The sequence below is a fragment of the Ahaetulla prasina genome, chromosome 7, assembly GCF_028640845.1.
Source record: "Ahaetulla prasina isolate Xishuangbanna chromosome 7, ASM2864084v1, whole genome shotgun sequence".
NCBI classification, from domain to species: domain Eukaryota; kingdom Metazoa; phylum Chordata; class Lepidosauria; order Squamata; family Colubridae; genus Ahaetulla; species Ahaetulla prasina.
In genome coordinates, this window is record NC_080545.1 from 95,634,114 (window position 1) to 95,656,126 (window position 22,013).

Genomic DNA, 22,013 nt, shown 5'->3' on the forward strand with positions numbered 1-22,013 from the left:
TTCGTCATCTTCAGGCTTCAGCTTCGTACTTCTGGGATTCGTGCTCCCAGAAGCACGAAGCTGAAGCCTGAAGATGACGAATGAGACTTCGTCGAAACGTCGCCAAGACACTTCCAATTTTACGCGGGAGAAAACCCGAATAACCAAAGACCTACATATATCTATCTATCCATCTATCCATCCATCCATCCATCCATCCATCCATCCATCCATCCATCCATCCATCCATCCATCCATCTATCTATCTATCTATCTATCTATCTATCTATCTATCTATATATATATATATATCATGAACTCTCGACAATTAAAATGTAAAGAACTGCAATTCTGGAGGAAGCTGGGCATGTGGACTGGGAGAAGAATATCTATGGTGTATTACTGAGCTTCCATTGCCACCGAAGTGGCAATGTCCAGCAATGTAAGACTCCTTTGTAGCTAACTAAAAATACATTGTCCCTGGATTTGTCCAGTTTTATGTATAAGCAATACTTCTTTCACCTGAACTAATACTAGTAGTCCTATAAGCCCCTTATTGCGGTGTGCTGCAGGATTTTTTTTCTTTTTCCTCTTTTTTTTTTTTTTTTTTTGGCACTAATCTTCAAGGATTTAGTTTCTTTGCCACATACCTCAGGGCACCAACTGATAAAGCCTTAACTCTCCGTTTTTTCCAGGACACCAACAGAGCAGCCTTGCAAAAAATGAAAATCACTCAAGAGATTTAAAAAAAAAAAGGGGGAGGGGGGAAGAAAATTTATTTTCGAAATCCTGACTTCCAGCGAAGAGATGGGATGACTTTTTCCATCTTTTTTTTTAATAAAAAAAAAAAAGAAAGAAAGAAAGAAAAAGAAAAAAGAGGGGAAAGGCTTATCTGTAGAGATCGGTTTAAATTTTAATTTTGTGAGGTAGGGACTCTTTCATGCAGCCTGGCTTTAAAGTTTTATCTTTTGACAGGGACTTTTCGCCAAAGCTAACAGAAAGCTTTGTCAATGTAATCTGCCCAAGCTTATATCGCTTTCCTATAATGCAATATATTTTAGGAGTATAAAGGGTAGATTTCTTTTTAATCACTTGTAATGGTGCATTATAGTCCTAATAGTGTACTGAATTGTTAACAGCAGGAGACGAGAACTAGTTATAAAATGAGGGAAGAGCTGTTTTATGTTTTTATTATTATTATTTTTTATTTTTTAAGTTCATTTTAATCATTCAGCGCTTTAAGCTGCAGTTTGGAACAGAATCCTATCTTCTCTCAAAATCTGCTAATAGATGAATGCTGCAATTATGACGGCTCCCCCTCTGCAGGTAAGGCGGTCATTGAGAGATATCTATTTATATGCGATTTCTACTTGAGAGATTTACCCCATCCAATGTGATTATTATAGAGGTTTATAGAGGGGTTTCTTACGCCAAAGTACCCAACCTAGAGAAAAAAAATAACTGAATAAATAGAAGGAGTAGTGAGAAGGAAATACCAGGCCAGACAGAGGGGAGGTAGACAGATTTAAACACAGATACTTAAATCCGTTCTGTCTCCTGCACCTCTATCAAATAGCCCGATAATCTGATTGTCGGAGCACAATTTCTCTTTCTGACTTTCCCCCCCAGATTCTCTTTTTCTCCTTGGTCTCTGCATAGTTTACTTCGAGACAGACCATTTCCGCAAAAGAGTCTCCCGTTTGAACCCTAATGGTGTTTTCCAAGGGAAGAGTTCACATCAGCTAAAGAGGTTAACCAGTTTGCTGGACGAGAAATGAGAAAATTTGACTGATGCTGGGTCAGGAATTCTGGGCGTTGAAGTCCACAGGTGGTAACGCTGGCCTAGTTGCCCACCTGCCCACCTCTGCCTTAAGCTAAGGAAGAGGGCTCAGGGAAGATCCTGAGCCCACTTCAACAGCATCTCTCATCTAATCTGACTCTAGATCAAATGCCATTTGCTTTGGAGGCTCACAAGTCTCTTGACTCCATATCCTCTACTTATGACTGTTCCATTCCATTTTACTTTTTGCCTAATATGATGACCAGGGGTGGGGATTGCTGGGGGTTCGCAGGGGTTCGGGAGAACCTCTAGCTAACATTCTGTGCAGTTTGGAGAACCCCCAAATCCCACTCCTGGCTGGCTCCGCCTACCCCACCCTGTCCCTCCCAGGAGTCCCCAGGTGGCCTGTTTTTGATGCAGGTAAGTGCAGGGAGCACATGGAGGCTCGGGGAGGGCAAAAAATGCTTTTGGCACACAACGACAAAAAGGTTACCGATCATTGGTGTAGGGTCTCCTGCTTGGGCGGGGGGGGAGGGGGTTGGACTAGATGACCTACAAGGTCCCTTCCAATTCTGTGATTCTAATTCCAATAGTTCTAATTCTAATTCTACCCGACCCTATTCGATTTCTATACACAGAGAAAGACGAATTAAATGCTACAAAAAGTTTAGTTCTGGTAAGAGCGTACAATTCGAATCCAATTTTATCTATGAAATGGACTGTGCAAACCGAATTAGAGAAGCTAAACAGCAGCACAAACATTATTCTGCATTATTGTTCTGTCTTAACTTATTGGATATTATCTTTCTTTCCATTCCCTGCATCACGTAACAATTGACCTCCTGGACAAATTTAGGTTGCAAATGTCTTGCATGGTTGGGAAAAAGATCATTCTTTAATATATATATATATATATTACTTGGTACTTTATAATTATGGTACAATGTAGGCTTTAACACTTCCTAGGTTTAAGAGGAGCTCTTGGGATGAAATGAAAAGAATATTACAGGTAATCCTTGACATACAACTATAATGGAATCCACCCATTATGTTCATGTCACAAATGGTCACAAAACAGGTAAGTCACACACAATTGACCCAATTTTAGGACCTTATTCTGTGGCAGTTATTAAGTGAATGCCATTGTTCTTAAGCGAAGCAATGGGCAAGATTTCGGCAAAACGGTTGTAAAAAAAAAGGACATGTGACCGTGGGACCACTGGTAACGGTCATAAAGGTGAATGATGTTTACTTACATCACTGCGGAGGGGCCTCGAATTTAGGAACTTTAACATAGATTGTCTCTTTTTCAGGCCAGTCCTAAGTTTTTCGGTATTGGTCGTAACTCGAGGACTATCTGTAGAAGGTATTTTTATAAAGGTAAAAGCTGAAAAACCTATACAAGTAATTCTCGACTTGTGACCACCACTGGACCCAAAATTGAATCACTGCAGTTGTTAAGTAAGTAACATGGTTGTTAAGTGAACCTGCACCCCCACCCCCCAAATTTGCATGCCAGAAGGTTGCAAAAGGGGATCGTGTGACCTCGGGATTTTGTGAACTGTCATACATATGAAGCAACTGTCAAGCATCCAAATGCCAATCACACGACCACAGTGTCGTAAGTGTGAAAAATGGTCGTAAGTCATTTTTGTCAGAGCCGTTGTAACGGCTACCTGGTCACTAAATGAACTGTTGTTAAGTCAAGGACTACCTGGATACGGTCCAGTGATCTGCAGTCTCCCCCTCTTACTATTTACATTCCTGATTTAAATTTCAGAATCCTGCACAGGACCTCCATTTTTAGGCTAATTACCGTATTTTTCGGACCATAAGATGCACCTGACTAGAAGATGTACCTAAATTTAGAAGAGGAAAACAAACAAAAAATGCCGGCCCTTTTCCAGCCCTTTTTCTGCCCGTTTTTGAGGCTTTTTTCTGCCCGTTTTTGAGGCTTTTTTCTGCCCGTTTTTGAGGCTTTTTTTCTGCCCATTTTTGAGGCTTTTTTTGGCCCGTTTTTGAGGATTTGTTTGACCTGTTTTGTGAAAAACAGGCTGGAAAAAGGCTGGAAAACGGCCCAAAAAAGCTTCAAAAATGGGCCCCAAAACCCCTGAAAATGGGTGAAAAAAGAGCTGAAAAAGGCCGAAAAAAGGCCCAAAAACGGGGCATGTGGAGGCCCAAAAATGGCCGGCGGGTGGGCAGGCATTTGGCAATATTCAGTCTATAAGATGCACAGACATTTTCATCTGCTTTTGGGACGCAAAAAAGTATGTTTTATAGTACAAAAAAAATACAGTATATTATTAAACAAACAAAAAAAGAAATCAGCATATAATTTCGGGCCATGAGGAAGGCAAATCTGACATTACCTTCCAACGTATGAGATCAACTTACTTTTTCATGCTTGTGTTTGTCTTTCTCTTTCTCCTTCTTCTCCCGTTCCTTCTTTTCTTTCTCTTTCTCCTTCTCCCTTTTCTCCTTCTCTTTGTCTTTCTCCCGCTCCTTCTTTTTCTTCTTCTCTTTTTTGTCTTTTTTCTTTTCTTTGGGTTTTTCCTTCTCCTCAAACAGCTTCTCGGGAAGGACCGCGGAAGGGGGCTGTAGCAACGAGGGGAGTTTCATGGCGGTTGGGGTGCAGTACAAGGGGAGGGGCAGGTCTTTGGGAGGGAGGACCAGAGGGACTGACAAAGCTTTAGCCTTGTCCTTATTTTTCTCTTTTATTTTCTCCTTATCTTTCTTCTCTCGGTCCTTTTTGCCTTTCTCTTTCTCCTTCTTCTTATCTTTATGTTTCTCGCGTTCTTTCTTGGACCCGGGGTCTTTGATCTTGACTTTGGTGTCATCCTCAAAGTCCTTCATTTTGAACTTGAAAGAATCCAGGTCATCGTCTCCTCTGAGCAGGTCCTTCCATTGAAACTTGGCTTCTCGGCCTCCTTCCTTGTCTCGGTCCTTCTCCTTGTTCTTCTCCTTGTCTTTGTTCTTCTCTTTGTTCTTCTCCTTATCTTTCTGCTTTTCTTTCTTTTTCATTTTGGTCTTCAGCTCCTTCTTCAGCTTCTTCTTCACCTCCACCGAGGCCGCCTGCTTCGTTTTCTCTTCGTAGATTTTGAGCAAAGGTTCCGGCGTGGGCGGAGAAGCCGAAGGAGATGAGAAATAGGGGAAGCTCGCCGGTAAATTCGTGTGAGGACCCATGTTGGCTTTCCGAATCACTTCGTCGATCGAATCGTCCATCGTCCATGAAATGTCCGAACTTGAGGTTCCGCCAGAAGGAGGAAGTGGGGTGCTCCCTGCTTTATTTAAGCCGCTATTCGCCAAAATGGAAGCTTTAGGGATGGGAGGCTCAGACACAGAAAGTCTTTTGGGGCTCGTGAAAACATCTCCTTCAGATTCAGACCCGGAAGAAAACTCAAATGGATCTGGATCCCGTTCGGCACATGCCTGGGCAATGACCGCATCAATCGAATCGTCGATTGTCTTGTCCATCACCGTGAATTTCTTTGCTGGGTTTTCACATGTGAGTTTGACAGGTTCAGCTGGCATTGGTACTTGTTTAACCTGAATAGTCTCTTTCCCCATCTTTTCGCTCAGTACAACTAACGGGGTTTTCATCGGGGTCTCCTGCTTAATTGTTATTTGAGGGATCACGTGAACTGGAAGTTTGGGACTTTTCGGGCTTCGGGGGCTCTTGGCCCGGCCAGGAGACTTCTTCTCCTTGATACCAATTTTGGGCGAGCGAAGAGGGCTGCCCATCACTGCCGGAGATGGGGAAACCTTGGGTGTTTTAGTCTTATGCACCGGAGAGACTGATTTTGTCTTGGGTTTAGGAAGAAGTGCTTTGGATTCGGAGGGTTTGGGAACGGGCAGCTGGGACTTTGCCATCGGAGCCAGGACAGGTGGCTCTGGGGAAGTCGGTACCTGATCGCCGCCCTCTTGAACACAAACCGGCGAAAGCATCGGAGGGACCTTCTGGGCGTTGATCAAACTAAGAGGTTCGCGTGGCTCCGGGGTGACGTCGAGTTGAGCATCTCCTTTTGTGTTGGTTAGTTTGGGTCGCTTGGCTGGAGGCAGTTCCTCGGATTCGGGGCTTTCCAGGGGCCTCTTGCTTAAGTAATTTTCGTCGTTCACAGCCTCGTCTTCTTCCATTTCTCCTTCTTCCTCCAAAGGTACCTGCATGGCTTCTGCGGAGGTTCCTCCATCCGTTGGCACCTGCTCCTCTTCCTCCTCTGGAGTAAGAAGAGAGAAGAGAGAAAAGTCACTTTTAGGCTAAAAAGTCTACGGAGGTTCTCAGTCCTCCAGGTCACGGTTGTCCCAAAGGTGCTTTTTTCAAGAGGCAACTGGACTTTCTGGGTGGTTGTTTTTGTCTTTGAAGAAGTTTCGCTTCGCATCCAAGAAGCATCCTCAGCTCTAGCTAAAGAAGCGAAACATCTTCAAATTTATGCTTTACCGGCAAAGAAATAAATATAGATCAATTTCAAGCTATTTAGCTCTCATCAGCTAGCTGTACCCTTCTAGGATTCAAACCCGGGCTACTTGCATATTAGGTAGATGCATTAACCTCTAAGCCGGGTTCGAATCCCAGAAGGGTATGGCTAGCTCAAAGGTGTCAAACTCAAGGCTCGGGGACCGGATCCAGCCCGCAGGGTGCTTAGATCTGGCCCATGGGTCTGCGCTGGAAACAGTGAAGGACCAGCCCACGGTGCTTCTGCCAACAAAAACGGACTTGGGAGGGCTGTGTGCAGCGCCCCCCCCCAGCTCCATTTTCACTGGCAGATGTTGTAGAAGGCCATCGCAGCTGAAAATAGAGCTTGGGAGCCCATTTTCACTGGCAGAATGCTTGGGCCACCACAGGCGCCCCGACACGAGTGATGTCAAGTTGGCTATGCCCACCCTGGCACCCCCAGGTCAAACACAACCCTGATGTGGCCCTCAGTGAAATCAAGTTTGATACTGCTGGGCTAGCTGATGAGAGCTAAATAGCTTGAAACAGATCTATACTAGTCTCCCTTTATTCCTTTGTTGGTAAAACATAAATTTAACACAAAAACACCATTTCCCCCGAAAATAAGACCCAACCAGAAAATAAGTCCTAGCATGATTTTTCAGGATGCTATTAATATAAGCCCTACCCCCAAAATAAACCCCAGTTAGGACTGTCAGCCAGATGGATGCATTTAGTACTGTATTTCCCTGAAAATAAGACCTAACCAGAAAATAAGACCTAATGCATCTTTTGGAGCAAAAATTAATATAAGACCTGGTCTTATTTTTGGGGAAACATGGTAGTTTGTTGTGAAAGCGGCTGGCTGCAAAGGCTCCTGGATTGGGACTGAAAGGTGAAAACAGAAGCAGTATTCTCTGTCCCATAATTGGGTAGACCAGGTTGCCCTGATATAACATAGTTTTCAAACATAAAACCCAAGAAAGTCCATTTGGCCCCTAAAAAAGCACCTATGGGTCACTTCCAGGCTCTGGACGGGAAAAGAGTTTATAGAGTTCATGAGGAATTCGCTTGCATGAAAAGACTGGGCCATTGCAATGCCTGATCGAAGACTGCGGTGGCATTAACTGAAGATCAGAAATACACCAAGAAAAAGAAGCAATAAATAGAAATAGCACTTAAGATTATATACCACATTCTCTAAGCGGTTCATAATAAATGTTGCATTTATATTTAAAGGGCCTCTGGTGGCTCAGACTGCTAAGACAGTCTGTTATTAACACAGCTGCTTGCAATTACTGCAGGTTCAAGTCCCACCAGGCCCAAGGTTGACTCAGCTTTCCATCCTTTATAAGGTAGGTAAAATGAGGACCCAGATTGTTGGGGGGCAATAAGTTGACTTTGTATATAAATATACAAATGGATGAAGACTATTGCTTAACATAGTGTAAGTCATCCTGAGTCTTCGGAGAAGGGCGGGATATAAATGCAAATAAAACAAAAATTCGTCTGCCATGTCATACAGATAGTCCTCAATGTACACCCATTCGTTTGGAAACCATTCCAAGTTACAACAGCCCTGAAAAAAGTGAGTAATGGCTGTTTTTCCCACTTACGACTGGTCCCCCATGGCCATGTGATCAAAATTCAGATCTCGGCTAGCTCAGCCACAGTTGTGTCAGACGTCGTGAGAAGAAACAAGCCAACTTGGTTTTCTTTCCGATGGTGACTTCGTTTATTGGGTCTGCTACAAACCGGGTCTCAGGAAAAGTCGAGGTCTCCCTGTATAAAGTCAGAGCTGAGGGCTTCTGCCTCTCAGCCCCTTTTAAACATCCCGCGCTGCTCATGCCCCGCCCCATGGCTGCTCCGTTGATTGGATGCCTGGCCGCTCTCTCCCTCCTCGTCTGACAGCCTCAGCTGCCATATCATCTGCTAAATCCTGGAACTAAAGCAGCTCTTCCTAACGCCCAGCCCTCATCTCCCTCTATCCCAGCTGCCAGTGTGCTGATTCCTTTCCTATGCTTGCCAAACGCAGATCCCTGCAGCCCTCAAACAAGTCCTCGATCGGTCATCCCTTTGGATCTTTGATTAGGGGCTGCTCCCATGATCCGTATCCCTGTAGCGTCATGTGTCGAGCCGGAGCTGGGTTCGATATCAGAGGCTTGGCAACCGGTTCACATTTATGTCAGGTTGCAGTGAACCCAGGGTCATGCGATGGCCTTTTGCGGCTTTCTGACAAGCAAAGTCAACGGGGGAAACCAGATCCACTCAACAATCAACCCTGTGACTAATTCAACAACTGCAGTGATTCCCTGAACAACAGTGGAAAGAAAGGTCGTAAAATAAGGGAAAGCTTACTTAACAACTGTTTCACTTGGCAACAACAAATCTGGGCTCAGTTGTGGTTGTATGTATGACGTGGGACAGAAGTTGGAAGGAGTGTCCCACACCCACCCATGGTACTTCTTGTAGAGCATGATCGTACTGGGATTTTAATTATTTTAATTATGTTTAATTGTACTGTTTTAACTGGCTTGTCAGTACACATGATGGTTAAAATCAGGGGTGAAATGCTCCCAATTCGGACTGGATCGCCCGATCCGGTAGTGATTGTGGCGGGTGGTTCAAAGAACTGGTAGCAAAAATCCCTGCCCCCCACCATGCCCAGCTGAGCCGAGCTACGCGATTATCAGAGGTTGTTTTTTTTTTACTTTTAAAAGCATTTTTTCTTCTGCCAAAAAAATGCTTTTACAAGTAAAAAAAAAAAGCCTCTGACGATCACGTGGCTCAGCTGGGATCGTCAGAGCCTTTTAAAAGCATTTTTTAATAACCTCTTCGGCCGACATTTGAGAAACAACCCGACATTTATTTGGTGGGTGCTTTCTTGTTACTTTAACAAAACTTTGCTTCTCGTATTTGGGAACCCCCCCACCTCCAAAAATCTAATTTGATTTTTTTGGGGTTTGCCTTTCAAGCCTTGGGTGGGTTGAAATGCATCAATGGCTCAATTTACCTTTCCTTTAAAATGCATCAATGGCTCAATTTACAAGACCCGGGTCTAAACATGAATTTGTGCCAGCAGTGCAAATTAAGTAAAAACAAACAAACAAACAAACTAAGACAAGTTAAGTTTTGGCCAAGGCCCAGAGGATTTACAGCAGCAGGTCCAAAGTGGAAATTCCGCCTGGGGTTTTGATAAAGCCTTCTGTTTTATTTAGCCTTCTGTAAGAAACAGAAATGTGTTCGTTCCAGTTTTGCTTGGATGGACATGTGCGTTTTTGTTGTTTAAAAGAGGAGGAGGAAGAGGAGGAGGAGGAAAAGAAGAAGAAGCAGCAGAGAAAGAGGAGGAGGAGAAAGAGGTGAGGAAGAGGAGGAGAAAAAGGAGGAGGAGGAGAAAGAGAAGAAGAAGAGGAGGAGAAAAAGGAGGAGGAGGAGAAGGAAGAGAAGAAATAGATGAAGAAGAAGAAGAAGAAGAAGAAGAAGAGGAGGAGGAGGAGGAGGAGGAGGAAAGGAGGAGGAAGAGGAGGAGGAGGAAGAAGAAGAGGAGGAGGAGGAAGAAGAAGAGGAAGAGGAGGAGGAAGAAGAAGAGGAGAAGGAGGAAGAAGAAGAGGAGGAGGAGGAGGAGGAAGAAGAGGAAGAAGAAGAGGAGGAGGAGGAGGAGGAGGAAGAAGAAGAGGAGGAGGAGGAGGAGGAAGAAGAGGAAGAAGAAGAGGAGGAGGAGGAGGAGGAAGAAGAGGAAGAAGAAGAGGAGGAGGAGGAGGAGGAATAAGATTAAGAATAAGAATCAAATTTCCTTTACTTCCACCTGCTAGAAATAGAAATAGGTTCCAAAATTTGGTTTAATCGCTGCTTGATCTCTTCGGGTAGTGAAATATGCTCATGTTCCCTATGGGGGCATGATTTAAAAGAGAAATGAACTGAGCTGGAAAAATATTTCAAATTTGGAGGTTTGACCTCAATGTTACAGACAGCAGCTCAGTGTAGAGGTGAAAGAAAAATTCTCTTTAATGCTCCTGCAACAAAGATGAACAGGGAACTGGAGGCTAAAACATACAAAGAACGGTGGCAGGAATTGGGTTTGGCTAGTCTAGTGAAAAGAAGGACTAGGGGTGGCAAATAGCAGTGCTCCAAAATCTAAGGGGCTGCCCAAAGAAGAGAGAGTCAAGCTATTCTCCAAAGCACAAGGCAATGTGTGTGTGCTTTCTCCTTCTCCTGTCCTCAATAACACCATCCCTGTGAGGTAGGACAGTGGTGGGCAGACTCAGCTTTGCAAGCTCTCTGGAACTGAGCTGATAATGCACTTCTCAGCTGTAAGGCCAAGGAAGAGGGTAGGGAAGCATGGATCCAGCTGCAACTGGGCTGCCGGGTCTTTGGGAACAATTTCTCAGTGTGCCACTCGGCCTGCAGCCTCAACAAAGTCAACGAGGGAAGCCCTATTCGCTTAAGGACCGCATGATTCATGTAACAATTGCAGTGATCTGCTTAACAACCATAGCAAAATAATAATAATAAAAAACGATGACAAAATGAAGCCAAACTCGCTTAACAGCTGCCTAACTTAGCAACCGAAATTTGGGGATCGTGATCGGCAGTCGAGAACCACCAGGAAACTGTTGCTCAAAGGAACTGGATCAAAGTAGTATATAGAGGTTGTAATTTCTGGAGAGCGCTCTCTCTCTCTCTCTCTATATCTATCTATCTATCTATCTATCTATCTATCTATCTATCTATCTATCTATCTATCTATCTATCTATCTATCTATCTATCTATCTATCTATCTATCTATATTTATTAGGAATTTTTATTCTGGAGGCATGCAGACAGAACAGTAATTTAATTTATCAGCCCTCAAAGAAATACCATTAGAAATCCTTGAGCGTTATCCTGGTGATATCCTACCAGCGTGAGATCCAGAAACTGTAATTACATGATTCTAATACTTCTAGTAACACAATCAAGCACACAGCCCCTCCTTCCGTGACAATATACTGTATGTCAGTTTGATCTAGTAGTTAAGGCACCAGGCTAGAAAGCAGGAGATCATGAGTTATAGTCCCACATTAGCCGTGAAAGCCAACTGGGTGAATCTGGCCAATCACCAGGAGGCTGGGAATTCTAGTCCCACGTTAGCCATGAAAGCCAAATGGGTGAATTTGGACCAATTACCAGGAGGCTGAGAGTTCTAGTCCCGCATCAGCCATGAAAGCCAACTGAGTGACTTTGGGCCAACCACCAGGAGACTGCGAGTTCTAGTCCGGCACTAGCCATGAAAGCCAACTGGGTAAATTTGGGCCAGCCTCTCTCTCTCAGCCCAGCCAACCTCAGAAGGTTGTTGTTGTGGAGAAAATAGGAGGAAGAAGTGTTGGATATGTTCACCACCTTGGGTTGTTTGTAAAAAAAAGAATGAAGGCGGGATACAAATAAATAAACAAAAGCAAAACAACAAAGCTGTGAAAGCATTCTTTTGCCCAGTTTGTCATGGTTTAGCAGCCCGAGCCAGTGAATATTCTGTTTTTTCGTTTTGTTTTAGAATCCTAATCCTTTGCCTAGAGGCAGAAAATAACTTTCTGAAGGAGCTCTTACAATTACACAAAACAAAGAATGGACAATTAAAAAAACAAAAACAAAAAACCTGACCATCCCCTTAGAGAACTCGACTTTCTAAAAGAAAGAAAGGGAAAAAAAAAAAAGAATTATGCACAAAAAACGAGCCACTTCCACAGGGAGCAAGTACCTGTGGTTCAAGCAGTAAATCCTAATTTCTTCCCACACTTGCTCAAAGCCAATTGCTGTCACAAATTCAGTAGCATCCAGGGTGGGAGGATTTAGGCAGAAATGATTTAAAAGAGGGTCTCATAAAGCTTGTTAGAAGAAAAATCCGGTCCGGTTCCAAGCCAGGAGAAAGACGCTGGAAATAAAATGGAGGCTGGCTGGTTGGAAAGATGGTCTCTGTTTATTTGGATGCCAGAAACTTCAGTGACAGCAGCATGTTTCCGGGGTGGCTGATCGAATGGTTGGGTGAGTGGATGGATTTTTATAGGGTTCTGGGGTTTTGTGATTGAGATGCTCCAGGGGGTTGTGCAATGTAGTGAGCCTTGTGTCTTTTGCTATTCTAATGGTGATAGGTAAATCCTATTATGTCCTAAAGGTCAGGTCCTGTCCTTAGAGTTTGGGTGGGGGAATGTACATTCTTAATCCCATCAGCTCCAGCCTTCTGTGGGAGCTGTGGCTAAAGGCATTTTGTTTATGACTAGATTGGCCCGGGTCTTTCTTAATAGGTACAAAATATCCATCTCTAAAGACTTGAGGCTTCTGCTTGAGGTTATGGCAGGAAGACTAGAGCTAGTGGAGATTTTTCTTCATTTCTCCTTTGGGGGAATATAATATTATGCTTCTTTTTATATTTCCCAAAATATTTCAGACTGGGGGGCGGAGGAGCTTCCCTCAAGCTGATTCCAGACCCCCAGCTCTTCAAAGGACTTTCAGGGTGTGGATTTTCAAAAGGCCAACTGAGTGGCTGGTACTGTAAAGTCAAGGGGCAGAATTGTGGAGTAACAGAGAGGAAAAGAAACTTACTGGCTTGACACAATCCTTTGGCATGAATTGTCCGAAAACTCCTTTTTCAAAAGGCAACTTGGCTTCTCTTTGTTTTTTGTTTTTTTTTTCCTTGAAGACGTTTCACTTCTCATCCAAGAAGCTTCTTCAGTTCTGACAGAATGGTGGAGGGGGGGGGAAATGGAAGGATTGATATTCCTTGCAAGCCATCTGGTCATTCGCGCTCTCTTTGGGAGTCGATAAAGGCACAGATAAACCCCAAGTGGCTTCAAGGACTCTCAAAGACAACTGCAAGGAATAGAAATGCTTCCATTTCCCCCCTCTACCGTTCAGTCGGAACCGAAGAAGCTTCTTGGATGAGAAGTGAAACGTCTTCAAGGGGAAAAAACAAAAACAAAGCAAAGTCCAGCTGCCTTTTAAAAAAGCACTTTTAGGACAACCATGATCTGAGAATGACTGAGGATCTCCGCAGAAACTTTGCATGAAAACAACATCACTCTACTTGATTTAACACTGTACAGGTTATATAGACTACTAGCGCTGAGGATGTTACCTAGTTTGGGGATGAAACGTCTGCAAGAAAACAACCAAGCTCAGAGACCACCAAGGACCCCTCATTTCAATCCTGAGCTACAAATATTCTCCTTTATCTGTACCGTACGGGTAGTCGTCGCTGACCAACAACTCAGTCAGTGAACATTTGAAATTACGACAGCACTGCAAAAGCGGACGTACCGGTCCTCAAAGTTGTGGCCCGTGGGTCACACGATTATCATTTGTGACCTTCGTTGGTGACCTTGATTGACGCTTCCATCAATAAAAGCTCCGATTCCCGCTCTATTGTCAATCAGGCTTCCTTAGCCAAAGACCTCCCTAAAGCATGCTCGCCCGTATTCTTTATTTAAATGTATTTCTTTCTTTCTTTTTTTCCCCAGTTAAAAAATGAAATTATTAGCAAAGACAAGGTAATTAGGCCGTGACAACCTGTCCACCGCAGCCAATCAATAACAGGAGTAGATTAACTAAGACGAGGGATTGTACGATGTTGATGGGTTATAAATGGCGAGAGAGAGAGAGAGAGAGAGAGACTGACCAGCAGAAAAAGAAGTCTTTTCTAACATATCCACAATAAAAAAAAAAGAGAGAGAGAGAGAGAGAGAGAACTTTAAAATGCTATATAAGCAGGCTAACCTGAACTGACACCTGGTATTATAAATGGCCTAATCTATATGTTAATATGGTTGTATCACAGAACTGCAGCAAGAGTAAGATAACAATATGACTTTGGGGTTTCTATGGCTACCATCCTGAGTGAACGCGCTGGCAAGGGCCTTTGCAAGGCGGACACCGCACACCGGCTTTCCGACGGGTTTCTCTTTTGCTTATTTATGATATGATTTATGATAACGACAACATCTCCCATTTTCTCCCCTCGTCAGGTACAATAAATTGCCATCGTTAATCTCTCTCTCTCTCTCTCTCTCTCTTTTTTTGGTGGTTCAGGCCTGATTACAATAATATAATAGGTGCCCAGTTATGGTAATCGGAAGCATTAAGGTGAGATATATTTTTTTCCCCCTCAGACTGGCTCATTTCTTACAAAAAAAAAAAGAAAGAAATAAATATGAATTTGGAGATGATTGGAGACAACCGTCACCAGGTGGGTTATTTTTTTAAGGGAATTTTAGGGAGCAAAAATTTCCAAGCCGTCTCAAAAGTCTCTCTAGCCTGTTGTTTGTAGGCCAAAAAAAAAAAAAAAGGTGGTTTTAAAATTAAAAGCCTGGGAAAAGCTTTTCATGGAAATTTGGGACTTCTGACGTGTCCCGCCACCAGGGTGTGTGTGAGAACGGGAGGGCCACATCCACACCTGAAAGCCGGAAAAAAATAAAAAGGAAAAACCAACCAACCCATGTGTGGGAAGGCCCTTAGTCAGCTTTTATACTCTGTATTTATCGAGCTAATAGCAGTTGGGAAGGAGTTTTCAAGCTGGCACTTAAGACGGGAAAAATATGTTATCCCAGTGCAGCAACTCCCAACTCGTTTAAAACATTCACCCGCAGAAAGAAAACAAACACAGGGTACATTCAACCAATCTGGTTTTCTTGGTCCAAACATCTGAGAGAAGTAGGGGTGGACCGCTAGGGGTTCGGGATTCTGTGCAGTTCAGAGAACCCCCAAATCCCACTCCTGGCTGGCCCCGCCCACCCCTCCCCGGAGTCCCCACGCGGCCCGTTTTGGATGTAGGCAAGTGCAGGGGGCACGCGGAGGCTTGGGGAGGGTGAAAAACAGGCCTACCGGAAGATTGGGCCTGGGGAGGCTGTTTTCACCCTCCCGGAGGCTTGAAGAAAGCCTCCGTAGCCTGGTGCATGGTGCAGGAGGCCAACTAGGCCAGGGGTCTCCAACAAAGCTGGCTGAGGGACTCTGGGAGTTGAAGTCCACAAGTCTTAAAGGGACCAAGGTTGGAGACCCCTGAACTAGGCCACACCCACCATGGCCACGCCCACCCAGCAACCAGGCAGAAAACCCCTTGGTAAAATTTTTGAAGCCCACCCCTGGACAGGAGATTTTATTTATCCGTCGTTTTGGTACTTTTTCAGGGAAATCTTCCAGGTTTACAGGCAGTCCTTGATTTAGAAGCATTCGTTTAGTGACCGTTCAAAGTAACGACGGCGCTGAAAAAAGCAACTTGGGACCAATCCTCATGTTTACAATGGTCGTAACATGATCAAAGTTCAGATACTTGGCAACTGGCATGTACCTTATGACGGTTTGCACTATCCCGGGGTCACATGATCCCCTTTTGCGACCTTCCCGCTTTCCTATAGGGACTAGTTGCCAAGCATCTGAATTTTGATTACATGATCACGGAAATGTTACAACTGTTGTAACTGTGAAAAACGATCATAAGTCACTTTTTTTCCCAGTCGTTGTCGTGACTCTGAACGGTCACGAAAGGAACTGTTGTAAGTCGAGGTACTACCTGCAATAGAGCCTGCAACGACGTGGAAAGGGGGTAGAAAGCAGTGGTGAAATGTCAAATTTGTTACTACTGGTTCTGTGGGCGTGGCTTGGTGGGGGGGGTAATGTGACTAGGTGGGCGTGCCAACTTTTTTTTCTTTTAAAAGCATTTTTTCTACAACCTCTTCAGCCAAAGAGGTTGTAAAACAATTCTTGAAAGGGTTCTGACGATCCCAACTGAGCCGCGCAATCATCAGAGCTTTTTTTTTTTTTTTACTTTTAAAAGCATTTTTTCGGCCGAAGAAAAAATGCTTTTAAAAGTTAAAAAAAAAACTGATGATCACGTGGCTCAGCTGGGCATGGCAGGGGGGGGGGGCAGAGATTTTTGCTACCGGTTCTCCGAACCACCCGCCGCCATTGTTACCGGATCGGACGATCCGGTCTGAACCGGGAGCATTTCACCCCTGGTAGAAAGCTAGAATGAACTACTACGTGGGGAAACAGTGACACCCCATTAACGAAAGCCGAGATTCCACGCAGGTGAGGCCCACGAAATCTCAGCGGCCAATGAGCATCACGCACTAATTTGCTTCAGGAGAGAATTAAGGGTGATTTTCAGCTACGGATCAGTTGAATTCCAAATATAAAAGCAAATGAAAATACAACATTATCGGAAGTGGGGAATGGACGAACTTTTTTGCCGGATCGCATTTAGCTGTTTTTGGGGAGGGATTAAGGGGCTGGTTGAATCACAGAGACGGGAAAGAGCAGGTTTCAAGTCGGATTAAGTCTTTCCTTCTTCTTCATCCTTATTTTACGGCTTACAGTCATATTTCGCCTGGCTTCCTATTTCAGAATGACGAGAAACTCTACCCTAAGTTTTCAATAATCAGATGAGACTCTGAAAATCAACAAAAGTGCGCAGGGGACTTGCCTGTAGCTTTGGGGCTGATTTAAAGGATTATTTTAACTAGGGTGCCAAGTCTGATGCTTCAGATATGGGGTACAGCATAGGCAGGCCTTGACTTAAAGCAGTTCGTTTAGTGACCGTTTGAAGTTATTAGGGCACTGAAAAAAGCCAACTTACGACCGTTTTTCACATTTATCGCTGTTGTAGCGTCCCCATGGTCATGTGGTCGAAATCAAGCCGTTTGGCAACTGGCTCGTATTTATGACGGTTGCAGTGCGCCCGGGGTTCATGTGATTCCCCCCTTTTGCGACCTTCTGCCCAGCAAAGTCAAGGGGAAAGGCAGATTCACTTAATAACCGTGTTGCTAACATTAACAGCTGCAGTGATTCACTTCACGACAGTGGCAAGAAAGGTCACGTAATGGAGCAAAACTCACTTCATGTGATGACACAGAAATGTTGGGCTCAGTTGTGGTCGTAAGTTGAGGACTACTTAACAATACTACTACTAATAATGGTGGCAGGACAAGAAGCAACGGATGGAAACTCATCAAGGAGAGAAGCAACGTAGAACTAAGAATAATTTTTCCTGACAATGAGAACAATTAATCAGTGGAACGACTTGCCTCCAGAAGTTGTGAATGCTCCAACGTTGGGAGTTTTTAAGAAGAGTCTGGACAATCATTTCTCTGAAGTGGTGTAGGATTTTCTGACTGAGCAGGGGGCTGGACTAGAAGACCTCCAAGTTCCTATCCTATCCTATCCTACCTATCCTATATTACCCTACCCTACCCTCTACCTACCCTATCCATCCTATCCTACCTATCCTATCCTATCTATCCTACCCTACCCATCCTATCCTATTTATACTACCCTACCCTACCTATCCTATCCATCCTATCCTATCCTATCCCATCCTATCTTATCCTACCCATCCTATCCTATCCATCCCATCCATCCTACCCATCCTATATTACCCTACCCTACCCCACCCTACCCATCCTATCCATCCCATCCTGTCCTATCCTATCCTATCTATCCTACCCTACCCATCCTATCCTACTTATACTACCCTACCCTACCTATCCTACCTATCCTACCCTTCCTATCCTATCCTATCCTACTTATACTACCCTATCCTATCCATCCTATCCTATCCTACCTATACTACCCTACCCTACCTATCCTATCCATCCTATCCTATCCTATCCATCCTATCCTACCCTACCCTATCCTTCCTATCCTATCTTACCTATCCTCTCCTCCTTATCCTATCCTATCTTATCCTACCTATCCTATCCTATCCTATCCTATCCTATCCTATCCTTCCTATCATATCCTATCCTACCTAATCTCTCCTCTCCTACTTATCCTCTCCTCTCCTCTTCTCTCCTACTTATCCTATCCTATCTTATCCTACCTCTCCTCTCCTCTCCTCTCCTCTCCTCTCCTCTCCTCTCCTCCTTATCCTATCCTATCTTATCCTACCTATCCTAACCTATCCTATCCTATCCTATCCTATCCTATCCTATCCTATCCTATCCTATCCTATCCTATCCTATCCTATCCATACCACCTTGCCTAGCACCTTGGTTACATGTTCAGGTTCAAGGCCACTTGCCAAAAGCCTAGCGAGAAACAGAGTGTGAAAAAAAAAATCAAAATGAAAAGATATTAACGTCTGCAGAACACCCCCACCCTCCCTGCCAGTTTATTCCCACCAAGTGGCAAAATAAGACAAATCGCTTGTTTGTGCAAACAAGTTGTTCGGCTGCCACTAAAGTTAAGCTGAAGGCACTTTAAAATAATCAATACAGACACTTCCCGTTTCACATGCCGTGGGATCACAGAGAAATATTCATAATTCAGTTAGACAAGCACTTTTGGACTAGGCAGGCACCGCGTCTAGATTCAGCTAGATCTGGAGAGCTAAGAATATGATAGGACTGTCACTGCATTTCTGTCTCCGACACACGCAGTCCCAAAGAAGGTTTTGCGTCCTTCCGGAACAGGGGTGTTAAACTTGCGGCGTCGCTGTGGTGTCACGTGACATATCGTGATTTTTTTTCCCCCTCCCCCTTCGCCAAACCGGGCTTCGTGGGTGGCCAGTGCGTGACGCATCAGGCCAGTGAGCTGGGAGTTTGACAGCCCTGTTCCGGAAGATTCAAATGTACCAGAACTTTAAATTAAATTAAATTAACATTGAATTAATTAAATCAACGGTTGTGGTTCCTTTGTTTCGCTACCTGGATTGAAGTTAATGGAAAAGTTGGAGATTTGCTTACCAACGATAAGAGAAATCAAGAAATTATTGACAAACCATTTGTCAGGAATTCCACTGACGACCTAAAATGGCATTTTCTTATTAATATCTCTTTGCCAAATCTAATTAAGGGCTGCTAATTTTTAGCATAAGGTTGCAAATATTGACTTCAGCTGGGTTGCAATACCTGAGCTCAGTCTCATCGCCAACAATGGGATCTGCTTCACATAAAAGTGACTTATGACTGTTTTTCACACACTTACGACCGTTGCGGCATCCCCAGGGTCATGTGATCAAAATTTAGACACTTGGCAACTGACTCATATTTATGACGGTTTTAGTGTCCCGGACTCATGGGATCCCCTTTTGTGACCTTCTGACAAGCAAAAGTCAATGAGGGAGGCCAGATTCACTTAACCGCCGTGTTACTAACTTAACAACTGCAGTGATTCGCTGAGCCACTGTGGCAAGAAAGGTCATAAAATGGGGCAAAACTCACTTAGCGACTGAACGGCTTAGCCATGGAAATTTTGAGCTCAATTGGGGTCGTAAGTTGAGGACTAACTATATCTAGAGGAATACAGTACTGAATATTGAATCAAGATTTGTAACAGGTCAGAAATGGCATAGGGTCATGATGGTGAACCCATGGCATGCATGCCACAGGTGGCACCGGGAGCCATATCAATATGGCTGGAGACATCAATACAATTGAACGTGTCCAGAAATATTTTACAAGAAGAGTTCTCCATTCTCCATTTGTAAACAACAAAATACCTTATCCCACTAGACTTGAAATCCTGGGCTTGGAAAACTTGGAACTCCGTCGCCTTCGACAAGACCTAAGTTTAACTCACAGAATCATCTATTGTAATGTCCTTCCTGTCAAAGACTACTTCAGCTTTAATTGCAATAATACTAGAGCAACCAACAGATTTAAACTTAATGTTAACCGCTTTAATCTAGATTGCAGAAAATATGACTTCTGTAACAGAATCATCAGTGCTTGGAATGCTTTACCTGACTCTGTGGTCTCTTCCCATAATCCTAAAAGCTTCAACCAAAAACTTTCTACTATTGACCTCACCCCATTCCTAAGAGGACCATAAGGGGCGTGCATAAGCGCACTAATGTGCCTACCGTTCCTGTCCTATTGTTTTTCTTTTCTTCTTCCTATATATATATAGATGCTTATACCTCCTAATATTTACTCATATATATGTTTATATACTATAAAATCCTTTTATATGATGTTGTGACAAAATAAATAAATAAATAAATTAAAATAAATAAAATAAATAAAAAATAAAATATCGGTGGGCATGCAAACTCAGCTCCGCGAGCCAGCCAGCTGATTTTCGGGCTTTGTGGGCTCATCGGAAGTAGGGAAACAGGCTGTTTCCAGCCTCCGGAGAGCCTGGAGGTGGGTGGGGAAGGCCTGTTTTTCACTCTCCCCAAGCTCCAGAGCCTTTCTAGGAGCCCGGGGTGGGCGAAAACGGCCTTCCCCCACCCTCCCGGAGGCCCTCCAGAGGCCGGAAATGGCCTGTTTGCTGACTTCCAGTGGGACCGGAAGGCCCGTTTTTTGCTCTCCCCAGGCTCCAGAGCCTTTCTAGGAGCTTGGGGAGGACGAAAACAGCCTTGCCCACCCTGCGGAGGCCCAGAGGGTCATTCTGTCCTGTAATGTGAAAAAGAAAGGGGAAAAAACTGGCCAGGTGCTGCAGTTTTATGACTGCCTATATAAAAAGTTAATCTTTTAAAAAACCCTATGCGTTTAATTGGGTGCTCACCCCTAATCAATTAATATATCCAATCAACTGAAGGCTGCAGCCTTTGCCGTGAGTGGTGCTATAACGGGGCGATGTATAAATCTATGCTTCAATTAATCTTTACTCCATCCCAGTGGACATCAACTACCTGAGGAAGCATAAAGAAGACTAAAAGCAGGCTATTCTGCTTTATAACCTGTGCTTCATAGGCTTCTAATAAATTGACCATGTTGTGGTTATGGATAATGTGAATTGTAATCTAATAGTTGGGAAAGGAGAAAGAGAATAAATTGGGAAAGGCATGAAATCTGTGTCGCTCGGTCACTAAGGCGTGTCTGACTCTTCGCGACCCCCATGGACCGTAGCGTACCAGACCCTTCCTGTGCTCCACTGTCTCTGGGATTTTTCCCCAAATTTTTGTTCATGGCATCGATGACACTATCTAACCATCTCATCCTGTGGCGTCCCCTTCTCCTTTTGCCTCCCATCTTCCCCAACATCGGGGTTTTTTCCAAGGAGTCCTCTCTTCTCATTAGATGGCCAGAGGATTTGAGCGTCAGCTTCGGTCTCTGTCCTTCCTTTCCTTTAGGACTGACCGATTGGATCTCCTCGCCGTCCAAGGGACTCTCAAGAGACTTCTCCAGCACCATAATTCGAAAGCATCGACACCTCCGCTTTCAGCCTCTTACGGTCCAACTCTTGCAGCCATACATAGAAAATTGTAGGTAGTCCTTGACTTACAACAGTTTGTGACTGTTCAAAATTACAAGTGCTGAAAAAAGGGACTTAGAGCACTTATATACTGCTTCACAGTGGCTTTCCAGCTCTCTACTTGGTTTACAGACTCGGCATCTTGCCCCCAACAATCTGGGTCCTCATTTTACACACCTCAGAAGGATGGAAGTCCTTCCTGAGTCCTTCCTGAGTCCACCCTGAGCCGAGCAGAATCGAAGCGCTAGCAATAGGCAGAGTTAGCCTGCAATACTGCATTCTAACCATTGTGCCACCATGGATGGATGGATGGATGGATGGATGGATGGATGGATGGATGGATGGATGGATGGATCGATCTATCTATCTATCTATCTATCTATCTATCTATCTATCTATCTATCTATCTATCTATCTATCTATCTATCTATCTATCTATCTATCTAATTATTGAGTCTGTCATTTGCACCTCTATAACTGTCTGGTTCGGTTCTGCAACCCAACAAGAAAAACACAGACTTCAGAGGATAATTAGAACTGCAGAAAAAATAATTGCTACCAACCTGCCTTCCATTGAGGACCTGTATACTGCACGAATCAAGAAGAGGGCCGTGAAAATATTTGCAGATCCCTCGCATCCTGGACATAAACTGTTTCAACTC

At 44.0% G+C, this 22,013-nt stretch overlaps 1 protein-coding gene across 2 annotated transcripts in view; it reads right to left on the minus strand.

The window, feature by feature from the left end:
* The window catches only part of TAF3 (TATA-box binding protein associated factor 3), a 200,005-nt gene that overhangs the window by 60,781 nt on the left and 117,211 nt on the right, over positions 1 to 22,013 (minus strand). For both annotated transcript variants that reach the window (XM_058190389.1, XM_058190388.1), the window contains exon 3: positions 4,154 to 5,973. In XM_058190389.1, coding sequence (XP_058046372.1) covers positions 4,154 to 5,973 — 1,820 coding nt within the window. The remainder of the gene's footprint in view (positions 1 to 4,153; positions 5,974 to 22,013) is intronic.